The sequence below is a fragment of the Myotis brandtii genome, unplaced genomic scaffold (genome assembly GCF_000412655.1).
Source record: "Myotis brandtii unplaced genomic scaffold, ASM41265v1 scaffold735, whole genome shotgun sequence".
Lineage (NCBI taxonomy): Eukaryota > Metazoa > Chordata > Mammalia > Chiroptera > Vespertilionidae > Myotis > Myotis brandtii.
The window spans coordinates 1,393,197-1,410,180 of NW_005370916.1; the positions used below are offsets into that span (position 1 = coordinate 1,393,197).

A 16,984-nucleotide genomic window follows, 5' to 3' on the forward strand; every position below is an offset into this window, starting at 1 on the left:
CCCCGCATGAATTTCGTGCACTGGGCCACTAGTGTGTGTGTGTGTGTGTGTGTGTGTGTGTGTGTGTGTATGTGTATATATATATGTAGTTGTTGTTGTTCAATCTTTGTATTAACCCAGTGAGGTTATTACTAGATCTCTTCAGATGAAGAAACGGCTCAGAGTAGTTTAAGACACTTCCCCAAGACTTCTCAACTAATAAATAACAGTTAGGCATTAGGGCTGGAAATTCAGATAAATTCAAAAAGCCTTTTCCCACTGCACCATGTGTTTCATCCCTTCAGTGTCGGCCTCCTTGGTGAGATGCGTGTACGTACTGAACTCACCACTAATTCTCCCCTAAGCACATGGGTGGGCTTGGCCAACCCCCAGCTTGGCCCTGGCTGCCCTGCCTGTCCAGCTGAGCGCATAGGGACTTTTTATTGGTTTGTTAGGAGGTCTGAGCTCTACCCTCACCCCCCTTTTCTCTGCCCTTTCCATTCTTCTGCCTTTGACCCTCAGATTGAGTATGTTAGAGCTCCTTGAGCTATGGGCAAAGCTGAGATTCGGCTCTGGGGACAAAGGAGGGCATTGCCCTTGGCCTCAGGTTCATTCTAGGTGGGGTGCTGCCACTGGTGACGTGGGTGACTTGTAAAGAAGTGAGCACTGAATGTGGAGCCGGGCTGAGCTGATTATTGCCACTTAGTCACTTCGACCTTGGCCAGGTCATTTAGTCCCTCTTTATGCCTCTGTTTCCTTCTCTGTAATTGACAGGGAGTTAGCAACGTTTTTAGTGTTCCTTATGTCTTTAACACCTTGTCATTTTTATTATAATTTTCATCTTCACCCTTCTTTAAGCCTCTTCTCTCTAGTGATCCAATTTCCTTTCTCTCGTTTCCCTACCCCACCCCCCTTTTCCCTTGGGGTCTTGCAGATAAATTCAACATCAGGCTGATAACCAGGTCTGCAGGCCACATAGGCACTCCATACTGGTACTTGGAGAGGGAATTCTTAGAGACCCACCCACCTGCAGACTCTGAGTACTGACTAAGCCGGGCTGTGTTTTATTTGCCTTCTTGTCCCCACGCCCCAGCATACAGGAGGAGTCTGGCACAGGTGGGTGGGGCAAACGGAGCTGGAGGAGTTGCTCTGGAGGGTCTTGGACAGGGCACCAGCTCACAGGCTGTGAGGTGGAGGGACAAGTGTCTCTTCCTTGCAGTTGGCTGTGCCCCGCCTCCTCCTCAAGGCCCCGCCTGTTAAAGTGAGTCACAGGCCAGCGCACACCTGAGTCCTCACTCCTGCCTGGCCACCGGTTCAGGCTCTGGCCCTGTGTCTGGTGTGGTCACACGTGTCGATCCTCCCAGGAAACTGGTAGGACCAGGCTGCCCCCACCCTCTGATGGGCAGATCAGCTGCTTTAAAAGCCAAGCTGGATGTGGCCTGGGCTCTGGGCCCCTCAGGAGGAGGCGAGCGGCCTGGAGCTCTCCCTGCAGTCTTCCAGCAGCCCAGGTCCCTGGCCAGCGGGCAGGGGACTCATGCCCCTGTGTCTTCCCCAGGTGCAGGCCCCCTTGTGAGCAGCAGACCGGCCTGGTGGCTGGCAGCAGGACACCCGAGTCTGCATGCTGAGGAAGATGGGTGAGGCGGTGGCCAGAGTTGCGAGGAAGGTCAACGAGACGGTGGAGAGTGACTCTGACACCCTGGGTGAGTGAGGGCATGGCGTTCCAACCACAGGGCGCCCTGCAAGTGGTTTGTGAAATCAGTTTGGAAATGAAGTAGAAAGAGAAGAGGAAAGAGGCAATATCAGTGTGTGCCCCTCGTCACGAGGAGCAGTTTCTTGGAACGTTAACAGCAGTTGTGTTTAGTTTGTGCGTATACGGGGTCCCCGCGTACGACTTGCTATGGGTCAGAGTCAGAGAGATTTGAAAAACACCGAGTGAGGGGCTCACCCACCAGGAGCCTGTCTGCCTGCTCTTGGACTGAGTGTATGTGCCCTGGGACCAGGTGACCATAGCTGGCACTGCCGTGTCGCCCCATGTCGCAGGCCCGTGCTGGTGCCTGAGTGTTGCCTGACTGAATTTTCACAGCCTCCCTGTGACGGATGATCCCGGCCAGGCATGACTAGCTGTGGTCTCCGGGAGAGGAGGAGACGGGTGAGGAGGAGACGGAGAGTCAAAGGCAGAGGGGGCTTTCTTAGGTCACCCAGCCGGGAGGTCCCCCGTTCACTCCACTGTTTTACATGAATTGTGTCATATATTTCTTGCTTTGAACTGGTCACAGCACAAAATAAATATCCGCTGAATTGACTGTCTTGCCATGTGCAAGGATCGGCAGGGGAGATAGATATAGTACAATTTGTGTGTGTGTGTGTGTGTGTGTGTGTCTCATTCACTAGAATGTAAGTGGCACCTTAGAGCCATGGGTGTGCTGTGGGAACCCAGAGGAGAGGAGCACCGTCCTGCCTTGTGGGTGGCCATGCAGGTGGACAGGTTGGGATTTAAGTTGGGTCTTTGACACAGAGAGGACTTTCACAGGCAGGTAGGGGTGTGTGTCTGTCTCGCGAAGGAGCATTTCCATGGAGGCTACAGCCTGAGCAAAGAACCAAAGGCTGGAAAGGCAGAGCGTTTATTCAAGCAGCTATTGGTCAGAGTGTGTGTGGAATGTAAGCTTCTGGGGCAGGGGGTGGTGGCCCAGGAAGTGGAGGGATACTCAGCCTTCAAGATGAGGTTGGTCACCACCTCTTCCAGGAAGCCCTCAATCCTACCCTGTCCACCCCTTGCTCCCTCCTCCTCTGTAACACCCATTCAGTGTCCCTAGAGGGTAGTGATCCTGTGGTCTCCCCCCTCTCCCCGCCCCCCCTCCCAAGAGCCAACACAGTGTCAGGCACTTTGTGAGCACGTGGAGGTGTTTGCTGAATTGAACTAAGGTAAGAGGAGCATCCCCTCTATCAGCAAACAAACTTGAAGACTGTCGCTGATTTTGGGGGGTAGCCTTCAGCTGGTGAGTGAAGGAATTCTGGAACCCGGTGCTGGTCACTAATATGGTTGTACTCACCCCGGCGCTCAAGGCTCTTCATCACGAATGTGGTGGTTGAGAGCCAGGCTCTGGATTCGAATCCCCACTCTGCCATCTACCAGCCTGCTACCTTAGCAGTTACTTACCCTCTCTGAGCCTTGGTGTCTTCATCTGTAAAATGGGGGTGTAATTGTGTCTTCCTCATCAAGGTGATTAGGAGTAATTGTAATGTCTGTAAGGTGCTTGGCATGTAGGTAGCTCCATAAATGGCAGCTATTATTTTTCATCCCCAAGGGCTGAAGATAGAGGCCTAAGTTACCCCCCTTCCCCCCCGCCCCAACACACCTCCTCGAGGTGTCAGCCAGCCAGGCCTTGTCTGGGTGTCTGCATTGCCTCTGAATGGGGAGCTCAGTGCAAATCGACAACACCCCCCCATTGCCTCTGAATGGGGAGCTCAGTGCAAATCGACAAATCTGCAGTGAATGACCTACCCCTACTTTAAAGTGTCATGAGGGGGAGGGACACACCTGCAGCTCAGTCTCATCCAGATGTGTGAAGAGGGCAAGGTGGAGGGGTAGTAGAGGGGGGAGAGCGGAATTCTGACCTCCTGGGGAGGTGCTGTTTGAGAGAGGATTCCCTTAGGCAGCAGTGAGGAGGCAGGTGCCCTACGCAGAGGCAGGGCTGCACCATAGCTGGGGAGAGGCCACTGCGGAGCTGTCTCTTTGGTGGAGAGCCTCGAAGGCCCTGTTGAGTCTAGATTTCAGTGTCTCTGGACCAGAGATTGCAAACTCAGGTGCCTCTGCAGGCCAGGTGGGGAATTCTGTGAACTGAAGGTTGGGCATCTGCCTCGGGTGAAGTGTGCAGGGTGACCAGGGTAGGGAGGGCTGTGACCAGCTCTTCTGCACTGCCCAGGGCCATGCCCACTGAGGAACCCAAGCGAGGCCTCTGGCTGCCCTGCCAGACCACTGCCTGGGATCGGAACCCTGCCTGTCTGGCACCAGAGCCAGCGCCCTGTCCCCACCATGCTGTTCTGCGGTTGGGGCAGATGGTTGGGGATTACCAGGGTCATGAGCACAGTGAAGCTATAGGCAACTTGGGGAAGGGATTAAACCCTAAGTCATTGCGGTTGGCTGGAGGTTGTGGCCGGAGCTCAAGACTTTCATGTGTGGTGGAGGCGATGGGGTCTTTAAAGTTAGGGCTGGATGATAGGGGCCTTTTTACCTCTTCAGTGCCAAGAGAAGAAGCAAAATATGAGACGAGGCCACTGTGGGCACCTGCAGTCCTGACCCTTGGCAAATGAAACTCATCAGGCCGTACAGTCTGAGGGCTCTGGGGCTTACATAGTCAGCACCTACTGAGTACTTGCTGGGTGCAGGGTGCTGGGGGCCGTGCAGGTATATTTGCAATAGAGTCCTGGGCCTGAGACTAGACAGCCTCGGTGACAGTCAGAGGCCAGCAGGGGACACGTGGCTTCATGCCCAGCCATGTCGGACAGACCACAGGTGGTCCTAATTCGGGGTGGGAGATGCTGGGTGTTGAAGTCGTGCAGGATATAGTTCTCATGTAAAATAGTAAACAGTCTGAAACAGCCTAAACAACCAGCACCACAACGTTGCTTAAATAAATTTAGTTACAGCTGTACAATGCCATTTATGTTGCCATTAACCGTGGCGCATAACATTTCGTCATATGCTTGAATGAAGACTGGCAAATTCTCACGGATAACGTGAATTGGAAAAGGAAAAAGAAGAAAAAAACAAGGATCTCAAACTCTACATAGTAAGATGCCAACGGTGTTAAATGTGCATATGTACATAGGAAAAAAGGCGGAAGGGTATAAAACAAGCTGTACATGTATGTTAGACAAAGCTCTGCATTTTGCGACTATTCTGTGATGAGCATATTACCCTTATAAGAAGAGAAGAATAAGTTTTAAGGAAAGGACCACCTGCCGCTACAGAATGTGGAAGGAAGTAAAACACTTCCTAGCAGAGGAGTGACAGGACTCGCACCTTCTCTAAGCCCCTGACCCAGGGGTGGAATGGGCTCCCCTCTCCACCTCCCTGCGCAGGCCTGGTGGGAGGGAGCAGCCACAGGTGTCTCATTGTAGAGGCTGGGCTGGGAAGAGCTCAGTTACAGGCCGGCTCTCACCTTACTCACCATGGTTCGCAGCGCTAGTGGGTGTGCCTTCCCAGCCAGGCCTGCTCCTCCCGTAACCTGAGCTTTGGATCCCAGCCCTTGTCGCTGCTTCAGGCCTCTTGATCCCCCGAGAAGTGGGCTTCTTTCCACCTGGCCCCTGGTCTGCCCCTCAGCTCGAATTGAATTGCTTTCGTCCAGCCCCTCCCCTCTTCTCCACGCCTCATGCTGGGGACTCTGCACCTTTCCTGAGCCTGGCCCTCCTCTCTGTCCACCCCTTGTCTCCCAGAATTAGAGATACCTTTCTCTTTGTAAAGGTCTCATGCCTGTCTGGGCTTCCCTGAGTCCTCGTACCCCCGAGGGGTCTGACTGACCTTACTCTTCCCTCCCTGGCCAGTGGACTGGCAGGCCAGGCCGCTCTGCACCTGACTCATGTCCAGGGGAGAGGCTGCCAGGTCTGCTGTGTGCTTTGGGGATGACTTAAAAAATGATCATTACTGCCCTAGCCAGTTTGGCTCAGTGGATAGAGCGTCAGCCTGCAGACTGAAGGGTCCCAGGTTCGATTCTGGTCAAGGGCACATGCCTGGGTTGCGGGCTTCATCCCCAGTGAGGGGTGTGCAGGAGGCAGCCGATCAATGATTCTCTCTCATCATTGATGTTTCTATCTCTCTCTACCTCTTCCTTCCTCTCTGAAATCAATTTAAAAAATGATCATTACTGCAGAGCGCGATTTGGAAAAGCCTGGGAGAATGCAGGCAGGGCGGGCACAGCTGGTTGGGATAGAGGCAGCTGCAGAGATGGGAGGAAGGAAGGACCGCTGTGGGCTGGGAGGAAAGGAGCCAGCACTTCTCTGGGGCCTGCTGCGTGTCAGGTGTTGTGATGAGCTCAGATGTTTGATAGGTCAGTCCATCTTTTCTACAGTCTTGCAGGCCCTGGCCGGGTAGCTCAGTTGGTTAGCGTGTTGTGTTGTCCCAGTACACCAAGGTTGCGGGGGGGCGGAGGGTGATCCCCCCTCAGGGTACATACAGGAAGCAACCAATGAATGCATAAATAAGTGGAACAACAAATCAATCCCTTCCTCTATCTCTAATATCAATAAATTAAAAATAAATTATAATCTTTTGTACTTTCTGACTCTGAGGATTCATGTCTGTGTTTATGTCTAGAAAATTCTGAGCCATTAGCTCTTGGTATGTTGCTCTCCCATTCTCTCCCTCTCTCTCTCTCTCTCTCTCTCTCTCTCTCCTCTGTATGCTTTTGGTATGAATTTCCCCAGATCATTGGAGGAACTTTATCAGTTTGGACTCACTCAGTCTTCACAACAACCCTGTGGCTCAGGTAATAACACCCCCATTTTACAGATGGAGAAGCTAAAAGCATGAAACGTTTTTTTCTCTTCTGTTTCTAAGTGTTTTTGTTTTGTAGCATGAGAGTATTTGACTTCTCCTTTATGCGTGGTGCTTTTGGTGTAGTATGTAGACATCTAACCCGAGGTCACAGAGATTTCCTTCTAGCAGAGTCATCTGGGTGTCGGCTAATCGTGCAGATCCACAGACCCCACCTTTAAACGTGGAGTCTCAGAGGGTGAGCCTGGTGGTCTCCATGTTGACACAAAACCTATATGATTTTTCCCTGCCTTGAATTTTGAGAAGCACTGGCTTACCACTGTTTATAATTTGGAACTTCCTTCTCTTGGTGGGGGCACTGGTCAAGGAGGGGTATTGTCTGGGCAGGTATCTGTGTGTGTGTGTGCGCGCGCGCATATCTGAAAAAGAAATGAATATGAACATGGATGTGATCTGTCCCCAGGGAACTGAGCAGCAGGCTGGAGCTCTGAGAAAAATCAAGGCTAGTGAGAGAAGGGGCATGTTGCCTCCTTTCCTGCCCCTGCCCCCCTTGCTTTAGCCAAGTACTTGTCTCCTTTTGTACGTGCCAGGTCACCAGCCAACCAGGTGACAGGAATTGAGCCGGACTTGACCAGGCTGCAGCTGGGTGAGTGCCTGGTGCTGACAAGGGCTCCAGTCGCTGCCCAGCCCACGTCCTGTACTTACATTCCTGGCTGGCCCCACGGGGACCTGAGTTCACAGTCCCTTTCTTAAACAAGGAGGCACTTAATATATATTCATCAAAGTGAAATGATACCTTTCCTTGGGTCAGACACTGTTTTTCAACACACACACGTTGGGCACCTGCTGTGTGTGTCCCACTGGAGGACCCCAGGGCCCAGGAGTGCCCCGTCTGGAAGGGGAGGCACATGCACAGGACACACACACACACACACACACACATTCATATTCCCCCCACACTCCACTCCCACACCCTGCCTGAGGGAGGAGGGCAGCCAGGAGCCTGGTGCTGATAGGGGCGAGGGACATACGTTTTTTTGCAGAGTCTCCTGGCCTGGGGAGTTCCGAGGGTCAGCCAGGCACAGTCCAGCTCTGCAGGCACAGAGGACGAAATAGGCTCTCCCAGAGCAGCCCTTAGCCAGGCCAGGGCTGCCCGTCTGTTCACTTCTCAACTGGGGAAGCGGGCTGGGAGTTTGCCAGCAGGGGAGCGGAACGGCGTGCCCACTGCGGAGCCCTGCTGCTCTCCCAACTCCGCTTCCTGCACAAGGCGATGTGAGGTGGGTGACTAGAAGCCTCTGCCTAAAACTCCATCTCTAGATGTGGTCTCTCTGGATCGGGGGTGTCCTCATCTCTAGCAATTCTAGAGTAACCCAGTCTACCCCCAGCAGAGCCGCATAACTACAGCTTTAGTGCCAGCTGGGAGGAAGCCTGGCCTCCCACTGTTTACCCTTTGGGCCTCATCTTTGTGCACTACTTACGGATCAGGGGTGTCCTCATCTCTAGCAATTCTAGAGTAACCAGTCTACCCCCAGCAGAGCCCCATAACTACAGCTTTAGTGCCAGCTGGGAAGAAGCCTGACCTCCCACTGTTTACCCTTTGGGCCTCATCTTTGTGCACTACTTACATTTAATACCTATTGTTTTTTTAAGTAAAAGTACATATTTTTAAAAGTATTCCTTCAAGTGCAAATGCGTGGGCTGGAACCATAAAACAGATTTCCTCTCTCTCTATCCCAAGAGCTGCCTTCAGTACTAAGCTATTCTTGTTCTCTCCATGCCCCCCTCTGTACCTGAGGCTTGGGGTCCAGACAGATGCCCACGGAGCCCCATGCTGACCTGGGCACAGAGGCAATGCCAGACCACAGCATGGTGTGAGAGGTTTGCAGATACCCCCACCCAGCCCTCTCCTCATCTGCCTGAACAGGGGGCTCAGTCCCACCACCTGGACACGGCCCGTTGTGTCCACTTCCCTGGGGCCAGTTCAGAAGCAGCTGGTCTCCACAAACGCCCTGGGTAGGGCTGGCACCAGTCACTCACCTCTGAATTGAGAAGGGCACCCCAGGCCCAGGCCCTGTATTTCTGTACCACGGGCTGCCAGAGCTGTGCCAACCTGGCTCCAGTGAAGCCCCTGGCTCTGAAAGATTCTTTTCCACCCTGGTTATCAGCCTCAATATACCCTTACCTCCCACCCTGACCAGGTCTCATCACCACCCCTATCTTTGCCCTGGCACATCCTGCAGATGCAAGGCCTCCTGATCCCCCCTCAGTACTGCCAACCACCTCTGCCACCACCATAGCCGCTGCCCATAGCCACTCTCTCTAAAACCTAAGGGCCTGAAAGCGTCCGTGTCTAGAGGCACCTGGGAGAATGGACTGCCCACTCGGTACACTGGTTTGACAGATGAGAAGGCTGAGCCACAGAAATGCGAGGTGACTGCCAAGGTCACCCAGTAAATCCTCCACTGAGCTGAGACTCAAGTCAGCCCTCCTGACTCCCAGGTCAGGGCTCCTCCCACCACCCCAGAGTCTTTACTGACAGTGGATCCATGGGTGCCCTGGACCTTGCCAGCTTTCCTTGCCCCCAGTACCCCAAGCGGCCAGCACACAGGCAGCGTTTCCAGGAGCATGCACACGGTGGGCGTAGCCTTAGAGAAGCGTGTGCATACAGGTATGGGGATGCACTGGGCGTGTCCGTGGAGCGCTGCTGTGACAGCCCTGGATGTCCCCAGGCAGTGCTGTGGATTGACACATTGTGGGTGGATAGCTGGTGTCTTGAGGCTTTTTCAGGACTGTTTATAACTGTGGTGGGAGAAGACCTCAAAGCTCCAGGTCTCTCTGATAGGGGTCCTGGAATCCCCTTTCTAGACCTTTGGAAGCTCCAACAGCCATGAGCCCCACCTGCCCCCATTCCAGCCCCACTGTGGACCTCAGCCCTCGGACGGAGCCGGGGAGGATAAGAGTGGGGGTCGGTGGTGGGCAACCTCAAGCACAGCCCAGCTGCTCCTTGGGTCCCTGCTCACTGCAGCGCTGCCCTACAAGCGCCGACGCTCAGAATGCTGGATGAGTGGACAAATTCCCTCAGTCTGTGGGGATGCTCACTCAGCCTTCTCTCTTTTGTTCTCCCTGCTTGTCGTCCTTCTGTCTGTGGAAATTGCCCAGCTGTGAGAACTGCTCCAACCCTAAGGGGTCTCCAAGGAAGCCAGCGGGTGGTGGAGTTCCCTGTACAGTAGGGAGATGAGCCCTAGATGACACAGTGACTTGTGGCGGTGACACAGCCCTGGGACAGGCCCCTTGGGAGCGAGCTGATTACCTGGGTTGCAAAGTACTTGCAGAACATGGGATGCACTAAGTAAGGATGAGTTCCGCTTCTGATGTCTTCAGTGGTGTACACAATGTGCATTGGTTTAGCTCAGTGCTAAGGGGGTTTCATGGAAGAGGCGGCCTTTCAGCTGAGCCTGAAGGGATAGAGCAGGTTTAGGGGTGCAGGTGTGGGACAGGAGTGAGGGGAAGGCATTTTAGGTGAGGGTGTCTGAGCAAAGGCTTGATGATACAGAAGTGCCTGTGACAGCCCTAGAAGGCTGACCCGGAAGAGTAAAGGCAGCCGGGGCGGGAGGGAGGTGGAGGCTGGCTTCAGATCTCAAAGGGCCCTGAGTGTTACCTTAAGTCGTTTTTACAGTGAAGCCCTATCTTGCACAGGGGTTAGGGCCTAGAGAGAGCCTAAGACAGGAAAATCATCCAGAGTCCAAATGACCCATGAATAATAATGAGCTCATACTTCTTTAATGCCCACCTGTGCTAAGCTGTCCCAGTTGCTTTCCCTAGGTCTCATCCAGACCTCATCCCAACCCTGTGATCTAATCACTACTCAGGCTATGACAGTGATGGCGAACCTTTTGAGCTCGGCGTGTCAGCATTTTGAAAAACCCTAACTTAACTCTGGTGCCGTGTCACATATAGAAATTTTTTGATATTTGCAACCATAGTAAAACAAAGACTTATATTTTTGATATTTATTTTATATATTTAAATGCCATTTAACAAAGAAAAATCAACCAAAAAAATGAGCACGCGTGTCAGAGGTTCACCATCACTGGGCTATGAGGTGGCTGCTACATTATCCTCACTTTCAGAGGAGGAAACTGAGGCACAGAAAGGCTGAGCGACTTCCCCAAGGGAGGGATTTGAACCCAGGCTCTCAGTGTAACTGACAGCATCAGGCGACGCAGAGCCGTGTAGGGAAGTGTGTACCCTCAAGCACTAGCGTCACCCTCAGCATTGAAGCAGCATTGCAGGAAGTTAGGTGGGGGCTGAGCGGCCTCTGCTGAACTTGATCTGGGCTGCAGGGGGGCCCCTGGCAGTTTCTGAGCAGGGAATGACATGAGCAGGTGTGCTTAGGAGGATCCCCGCTGGACACAGGATGGATGCGAGACCAGAAGGGACACCAGGAAAGAGGTACCTTCCATGTGCCAGGCCTATGTTGGTGTGGCTTTGTTCTGAGAGGGGCCAGTGGGAGGAGATGTGCCAGGAAGGCGGGGCTGTGAGGGGGGTGGGCAGCTGATTTCTTGGGGGCATACTGTTTGAAACCTGGTCATGATGTAATAGAAATAAGGAAACCTGGGCCTTTTGGGATGCATATGGGGATTCTGATGAGTCCCTGAGGGACACGCCTGAAGAAGCACAGAATAAGAGGGCTAGAAGTACAGGCATAGCCAAACTCTTAAGTGGAGATTTCTGCAGAAGTGCTGCTGCCCCAGAGAGGCCCTGTCTGACTCAGCCCCCACCCTAAATCTGGGGTCCCTGACTGACAACCCCGATGCATCCTTCACCCCTCCCTCCAGCACAAACTCAGCTGCCTGACTGCCCTCCGTGCCCAGGGAAACCCTCAGGAAAGGTGGTCAGGGAGGGCTTCTCGGGGAAACGGCATTTAACTGAGACCAGAATAAAGAGAAGGAGCAGGGCATGGAGCCATCGGGGCAAAGGACAACCCAGGCAAAACTACCAGCAAGTACAGGGCCTACTGGGACACCTGCCAGAGCTCAATAATTAGTCCTCTCCTCCTGTCACCTTTTCATCCTCTGTGGGAAGCACACTGGGCAAAATAACTTTTCGTGAGTGAATAAACCTAAAGCCCCTACATAGGCATGGACCAGCCAGCACTCAATGGATGGAGTTACCGTCGTTGCTGTCACCCTTATCATCCACCAGGGCCAAGTAACCACAGTAGGTGGGAGGCCTAGTGCTTCTGTGCCAGTGGTTCTCAAACAAGCTGGTGTCAGCGTTGGAGGCCTTGTTCACACACAGCTGCCTGGGCCCCACCCAGAGCTTCTGATTCTGTAGGTGGGGGCGGGGCCCAAGAGTGTGCATTTCTAATAAATTCTGGAGTGACGCTGATGCTGTGGGTCTAGGGACCCCACTTTGAGAACCACTGAGTTGGAGTAGCCCTTGCTCCTTGAGGCTGCCTGAGAGAGATGCAGGATCTCAGGCCCCACCCCAGACCTGCGGCATCACAGTCCTCACCCTAGAAGGATCCCAAGGTGATGGTTACTGGGAAGTTTGGAAAATATGGGCTAAATGACCTCCAGTCTCCTTCTAACCCCGAGATTTCATGAAGAAAGACATTTGTGAAAAAAGACATTCTGGGCGGATCGAGGTCCCTTGGCCACAGATTCCTCCCACAGCCCTGGGAGCCTTGCTTCTTGGCCAGGCCATGGAGCCCAAAGTGCCTGCCAGCCCGAGTCTTTCTTTCTATGACTTGGTTGACAGGAGCTCCATGACCCTCTCCGCGTCCCCCTTCTGTGCCCTGTCACCAGGCCCACCTCTTGGCAGGGACTGAGCAGGGGTCAGAGTTCTGCATTTCTAAGAAACAACTCGAGCTTGGCCCGGCCCTCCTGACTTCCGGCAGAATGCTCTGTTTATTTGCGGATTTTTCTTTACTTGCCCTGGTCCTACCCACCAGTTACTTTTCATCAGGCATTCATTAGAATTAACACGATAACCTTTCATGAAGGGCCAATGTGTTGAATCAAAAGCTTCTTTATTAGTACAGTGTGCCCTCTTAATTAGAGGTTTGGGGAGATGCAGTATGGCCATCTTGCAATAATAATTATAATTATGAGGATAATTATGCCTTGTGTTTATTACAGAACTTTCCCCAAGCATCTCTGTATCTACTGAAGCTCAGGTATCAGCATCTGGGAGCACTGGGGGAAGGTGTGCTTGAGTCCAGCTGCTGTCCAGATGTTGGTGTTGCCCCAGACCGCTCATGCTACCCCAAGTAGCATGAAATTCTTCCAGCCCCAGAGTCATCTTGTCTGAGGACTCTCTGAGCAAGGTGGAGGCTCCAGGAAATTGGTGGAGAAGGCAGGGCTCCAAGGTCAAGTCCAGGAGGGATGAAAGTCCTCTGGGCCTTGGCTCATGCCCTGCCCACACCTGGGTTGCCTTCCCTCTCTCCTCTCTGGCCCTAGTAACCTCTCACTCATCAGCGTCCAGCCTGAATTCAGGTGACCAAGTGTCCTGAGTTTTCTGGGACTGAGGAGGTGTCCCCCCGGGATGCAGGACTGTCAGTGCTAAAATTGGGAACATCCTGGGTAAACTGGGACAAATTGGTCACCCTCCTGGAATCTTTGCATTCAGGTCCTTAGTACTCCACCATCTCACCAAAATGACCTTGGACAACTGACCTATCAACAGGGGCCTCATTTTTCTTCCTGTGAAGGTAACTCATGGTTCTTATGGGAATTTAATGAGTTTATGTATGAAAAGTGTCTAGTACTGTGCCTGGCACATAGTGAATACTCAGTGACGTTGGCTATAGTTGTTTTATTGGGTTGAGTGAGACCTTTGAGATGACCTGGCCTCCATCTGGTTCAGGAATCCGCTCTGTGGTGACCCTGCCTGATGACACCCCACAGTGCAGCACTCACATCCTCACACAGGAGCCTTTTCTTTGTGACTGGTGACCTACTCCCTGTCCCGTCAGCTCTGAGGGCCCATAGAGGATGGGGCCCTCTTCTTGAAGACATCTCACGGCTCCTTGAGGGTGACTCACCTGTCTCCAGCCTGGGTCTTCTCTTCCCTGGGCACATCCTGACTGTATCCCCTGGAAGCAGTGCTATCTGCCCCTGTAGGCCCCAGGGCTCAGCATTGAACTTGGTTCCGCTCAGGGGGCTTTTCTGCACTGTAAACAGGTATTGTGGGTGTAGCTGGTGCCCATCCTCTGAATTAGACCTGGAGAGAAATGTCCTGAGAGCAGAAGGTGACTGGCTCATAAAGAAGCTGAGGGGCCTCTTTCCCCGAAATCACAGGCCCTGAACTGGAAAGGCTCGTAGGAGTCTGAAGCCAAGGCTCCGGTACCCCACTGAAGGGATCAGCACGAACTCCCCTTTCTCTGGCCCAGCCTAGAGACAGGCACTGGGGATGTTCTTCACTCAAGGGGCCGGAAAGCAGGATGGTTAGGGCCCCTGGCTTCCTGATCAGCCTAATCTGCATTCACGTCTTACTCCCTCTTTTTAGCTCTATGGCCTTGACCCAGTCACTTAGTTGCACTTTCCTCGTGTGTTCAGAGGGGAGAATTTTCACAGCCTAGCACATATGAAATAGTAACTCTTACTATTTATGGTTATTACTACTCCAACCCCCCAGGGAATGGACTTGAAGCAGTTTTCTTCTTGCACACAGATGGGAAGATGACTGGGCAAGTCTGGGATTTGTTCCAGCGGGTCTGGAGGCTTGGCTGTCCATGTTCTTGTCCCAGGGATCATGGGGAACCATTCCCAAGAGCCTCTCAGCAGGGATCGGAGTCCACGTGCTGTGTTAGTGGCTGGTGCTATGGCCTGTAAGGCGCGGGCGGGGTATGTTTGCAGGAATCTCTGGGGGCCTTTGCCATCAATGGAAGCGAGACTGTTCTGAGTAGGAACTTCGTGGTGCATCCCTCCCCCCACATGTACACCGGCCTCTGGTAGGCAGTTCTGAGGTTAAAGGATGGAGGAAACAGATGGGGTCCCCAATAACAAAAGAGAATCATAGAGAAGTCACAGGACACAATGTGGAGCAGTGCCTGGCACACAGTAGGGTCTTGGTTCCTCTTTCACAGTCTGCTGCTTGCCTTATTATTATTATTTTTAAAGCATCCAAGTATTATTGTTGTTTGTTTGGTTTTTGCATCCAGGTGTCTAACTGTACTTTATACAGTTAGGTTTGTTGATCTGTTCCTTTGTGATTCTTTTATAGCTCCTAGATATAGAAAGTATTCCTCGCATAAGAGGCTGTATAAATGTTAAATTCTGTTTTGTTTTGTATTTTTTGCTTTGATTTAAAAAATATTTAGAGTGTAATTTGATGTAGAGTTTATTTTGATTTTTAGGTTATTGAGAGTCTCTCTTTTTTTGTTTTCCCAAAATTGTTCATTGGTTGGCTATTCTAACATCAGTTATTAATCCTTTCCTGATTTTTTTGTGAGGCCTCCTTTAGCATTTATTAAATTATGACATATTACTTATGGACCAAATGGGCTATATATTTTATTTCTATGATCTATTTTCCCTGTGGCCCTCTTTTGAAATAATTGTAGCCTTGCAATATTGGTTACCACCCATCTTTTTTTCTTATAGAGTCATGCTTGCTCATTCCTCCAGTTGAAATTTAAAACCATTTCATAAGTTAAAAAACCAAAAAACATTTTGGGATTTGAGTAGGAATTACATTAAGTAATCTATAAATCAGTTTCTTTAAAAATCAACATGATTTTAATATTTTGACTTTTTATCAATGAACATGTTATAGCTTCACATACAAATCAATTTTTAAAAACATTTTTGTGTGAACTGTTCTACTTTTCTTAATATTATTCAGATCCATTTTTTCATTATTGCTATCACTGTATATTTTATATTACTGTTGCTGTTCAGAATAGGATCCTCAAAAACTATATTTTTATTGCTGGCATATAGAATGTCATTGAGTTTTACGTGTTTATTTCGATCAGCCACTTTGCTGAAGTCTGTTTAATTTGCGTTGTCAGATGACTTTGGGTGTTTGAGGTTACACAGTCATTGCAAATACACATCATAATAATCTTGTCTGTTTCCAATGTTTATGTTTTCTGTTTCTTTGGACAGAACTCCTCAGACCATGTTAAGGGATGCAGGTGGTGGGAGGCATCCTTTGTGGCTTTTTGTTTTAAAGGGACAGCTTCTGATGTTTCCCTTGGTGTTGCTCCGAGCTTGTAGATCTGTCACTTCCACCCAATGGGCTTATATGATTGACAGCCACCACAACCGTCCCTTGGAGCCATTTGTGCTCTGGCACCAGGCACTAGGGACTCGTTGTTTGGAAGGGTTTGTTCTTTCTAGAATCCCCAGCCTACCCCAAACTGAGCCCGCAGAGCTGGTCCAGTTCCAGCCCTGATCTCTACTGAAAGCCTGGCTTCCTGGGATTGGTTCCCCGCTGCAGACTTCGCATCCTCTTCCGCCATCCTCGCTTGCTGATATAGGAGCTGGTGGTTATGGCAGCAGAGTGCGCTCACTCAGCACAACCTGGACCAGAGGAGGCAGTAAGACACTCCTTCACAGGATGCCCTACAGGACCCCTGTGGCCCTCAGTCATCTGGACTTTTGTCTTTACCCCACGTGCCACCTTTCTTTCCTCACCAACTCAGGGAGGTCCCCAATACCCTGCCCTGCTCCAGGCCTGCTAGACCTCTGCTGGCACCGTGCTCTGTGGTCTTTCCAGTCCAGTGGGAAAGCAGAAAGAAAAAGGGGTCAATATAATACAATACAATACAATACAGGATGAAGAGGTTTTATTTGCACAATATGAGGCTAAGAGGCTGGAGCATCTAACTGCAGTGAGAGAAGGCTTCTTGAAGGAGGTGACACTTGAGCTGGTCTTGGAGCAAGAGTAGAAATTCTACGAGGCAGATGAGGGAGAAGGGATTCTCTTCTGACTGTTTCTATAGGCTTTGCATTATTGTTGCTGTTCACAGTAGGATCTTTATAAACTTTCTTTTCTTGCTGGTATATAGGAATATTATTGATTTCTGTATATTTAATTTGGAAAAATCTTCAAAGGCTTAGAAGCCTGGGGGAAGCCTGGCCTCTTTGGGAAAAAGACAAGAGTTTGCTGAGAGGGAGATGGGGCAGTGTTTTCTGAGTTGGTGAGTGAGTGCTCCTGGGGTTCAGGGGTTCAGGGGTTAGGAGGGGATCACCAGTAATGGGGGCACTTAGGGAAGAAGAAACAACATCTGTAGCATTACCTCTGCATTCCTGCCTGGCACTTTGTTAGTACATTTAGTACTTTGTATTACATTTACTTTTCCTGACAGCTTTGCTAGGTGGATAATGATACCCCCATTGTACAGATGAAGAAACTGAGGCCCAGGGAACTTACATGACTTAGATGAACCTCATCTCTTAGCCTTCATACTTTCAGTGTCTCCCTGCTGTCATATATATAAAACAGTTTTATAGACATATAATCCATATACCCTACAATTCAGCCATTTAAAGTATACAA

General features: G+C 51.1%; 1 protein-coding gene across 2 annotated transcripts in view; it reads left to right on the top strand.

Annotated features, from left to right (window-relative positions):
* Positions 1–16,984, top strand: part of LRRC20 (leucine rich repeat containing 20) — a 52,531-nt gene that overhangs the window by 15,467 nt on the left and 20,080 nt on the right. The window contains exon 2 of one of the 2 annotated variants that reach the window (XM_014530370.1): positions 1,535–1,679. The exons of the other annotated variant lie outside the window; for it this stretch is intronic. Within the exon in view, the coding sequence (XP_014385856.1) occupies positions 1,598–1,679 (82 nt within the window). The 5' untranslated portion in view covers positions 1,535–1,597. The remainder of the gene's footprint in view (positions 1–1,534; positions 1,680–16,984) is intronic. 2 annotated transcript variants of the gene reach the window in all.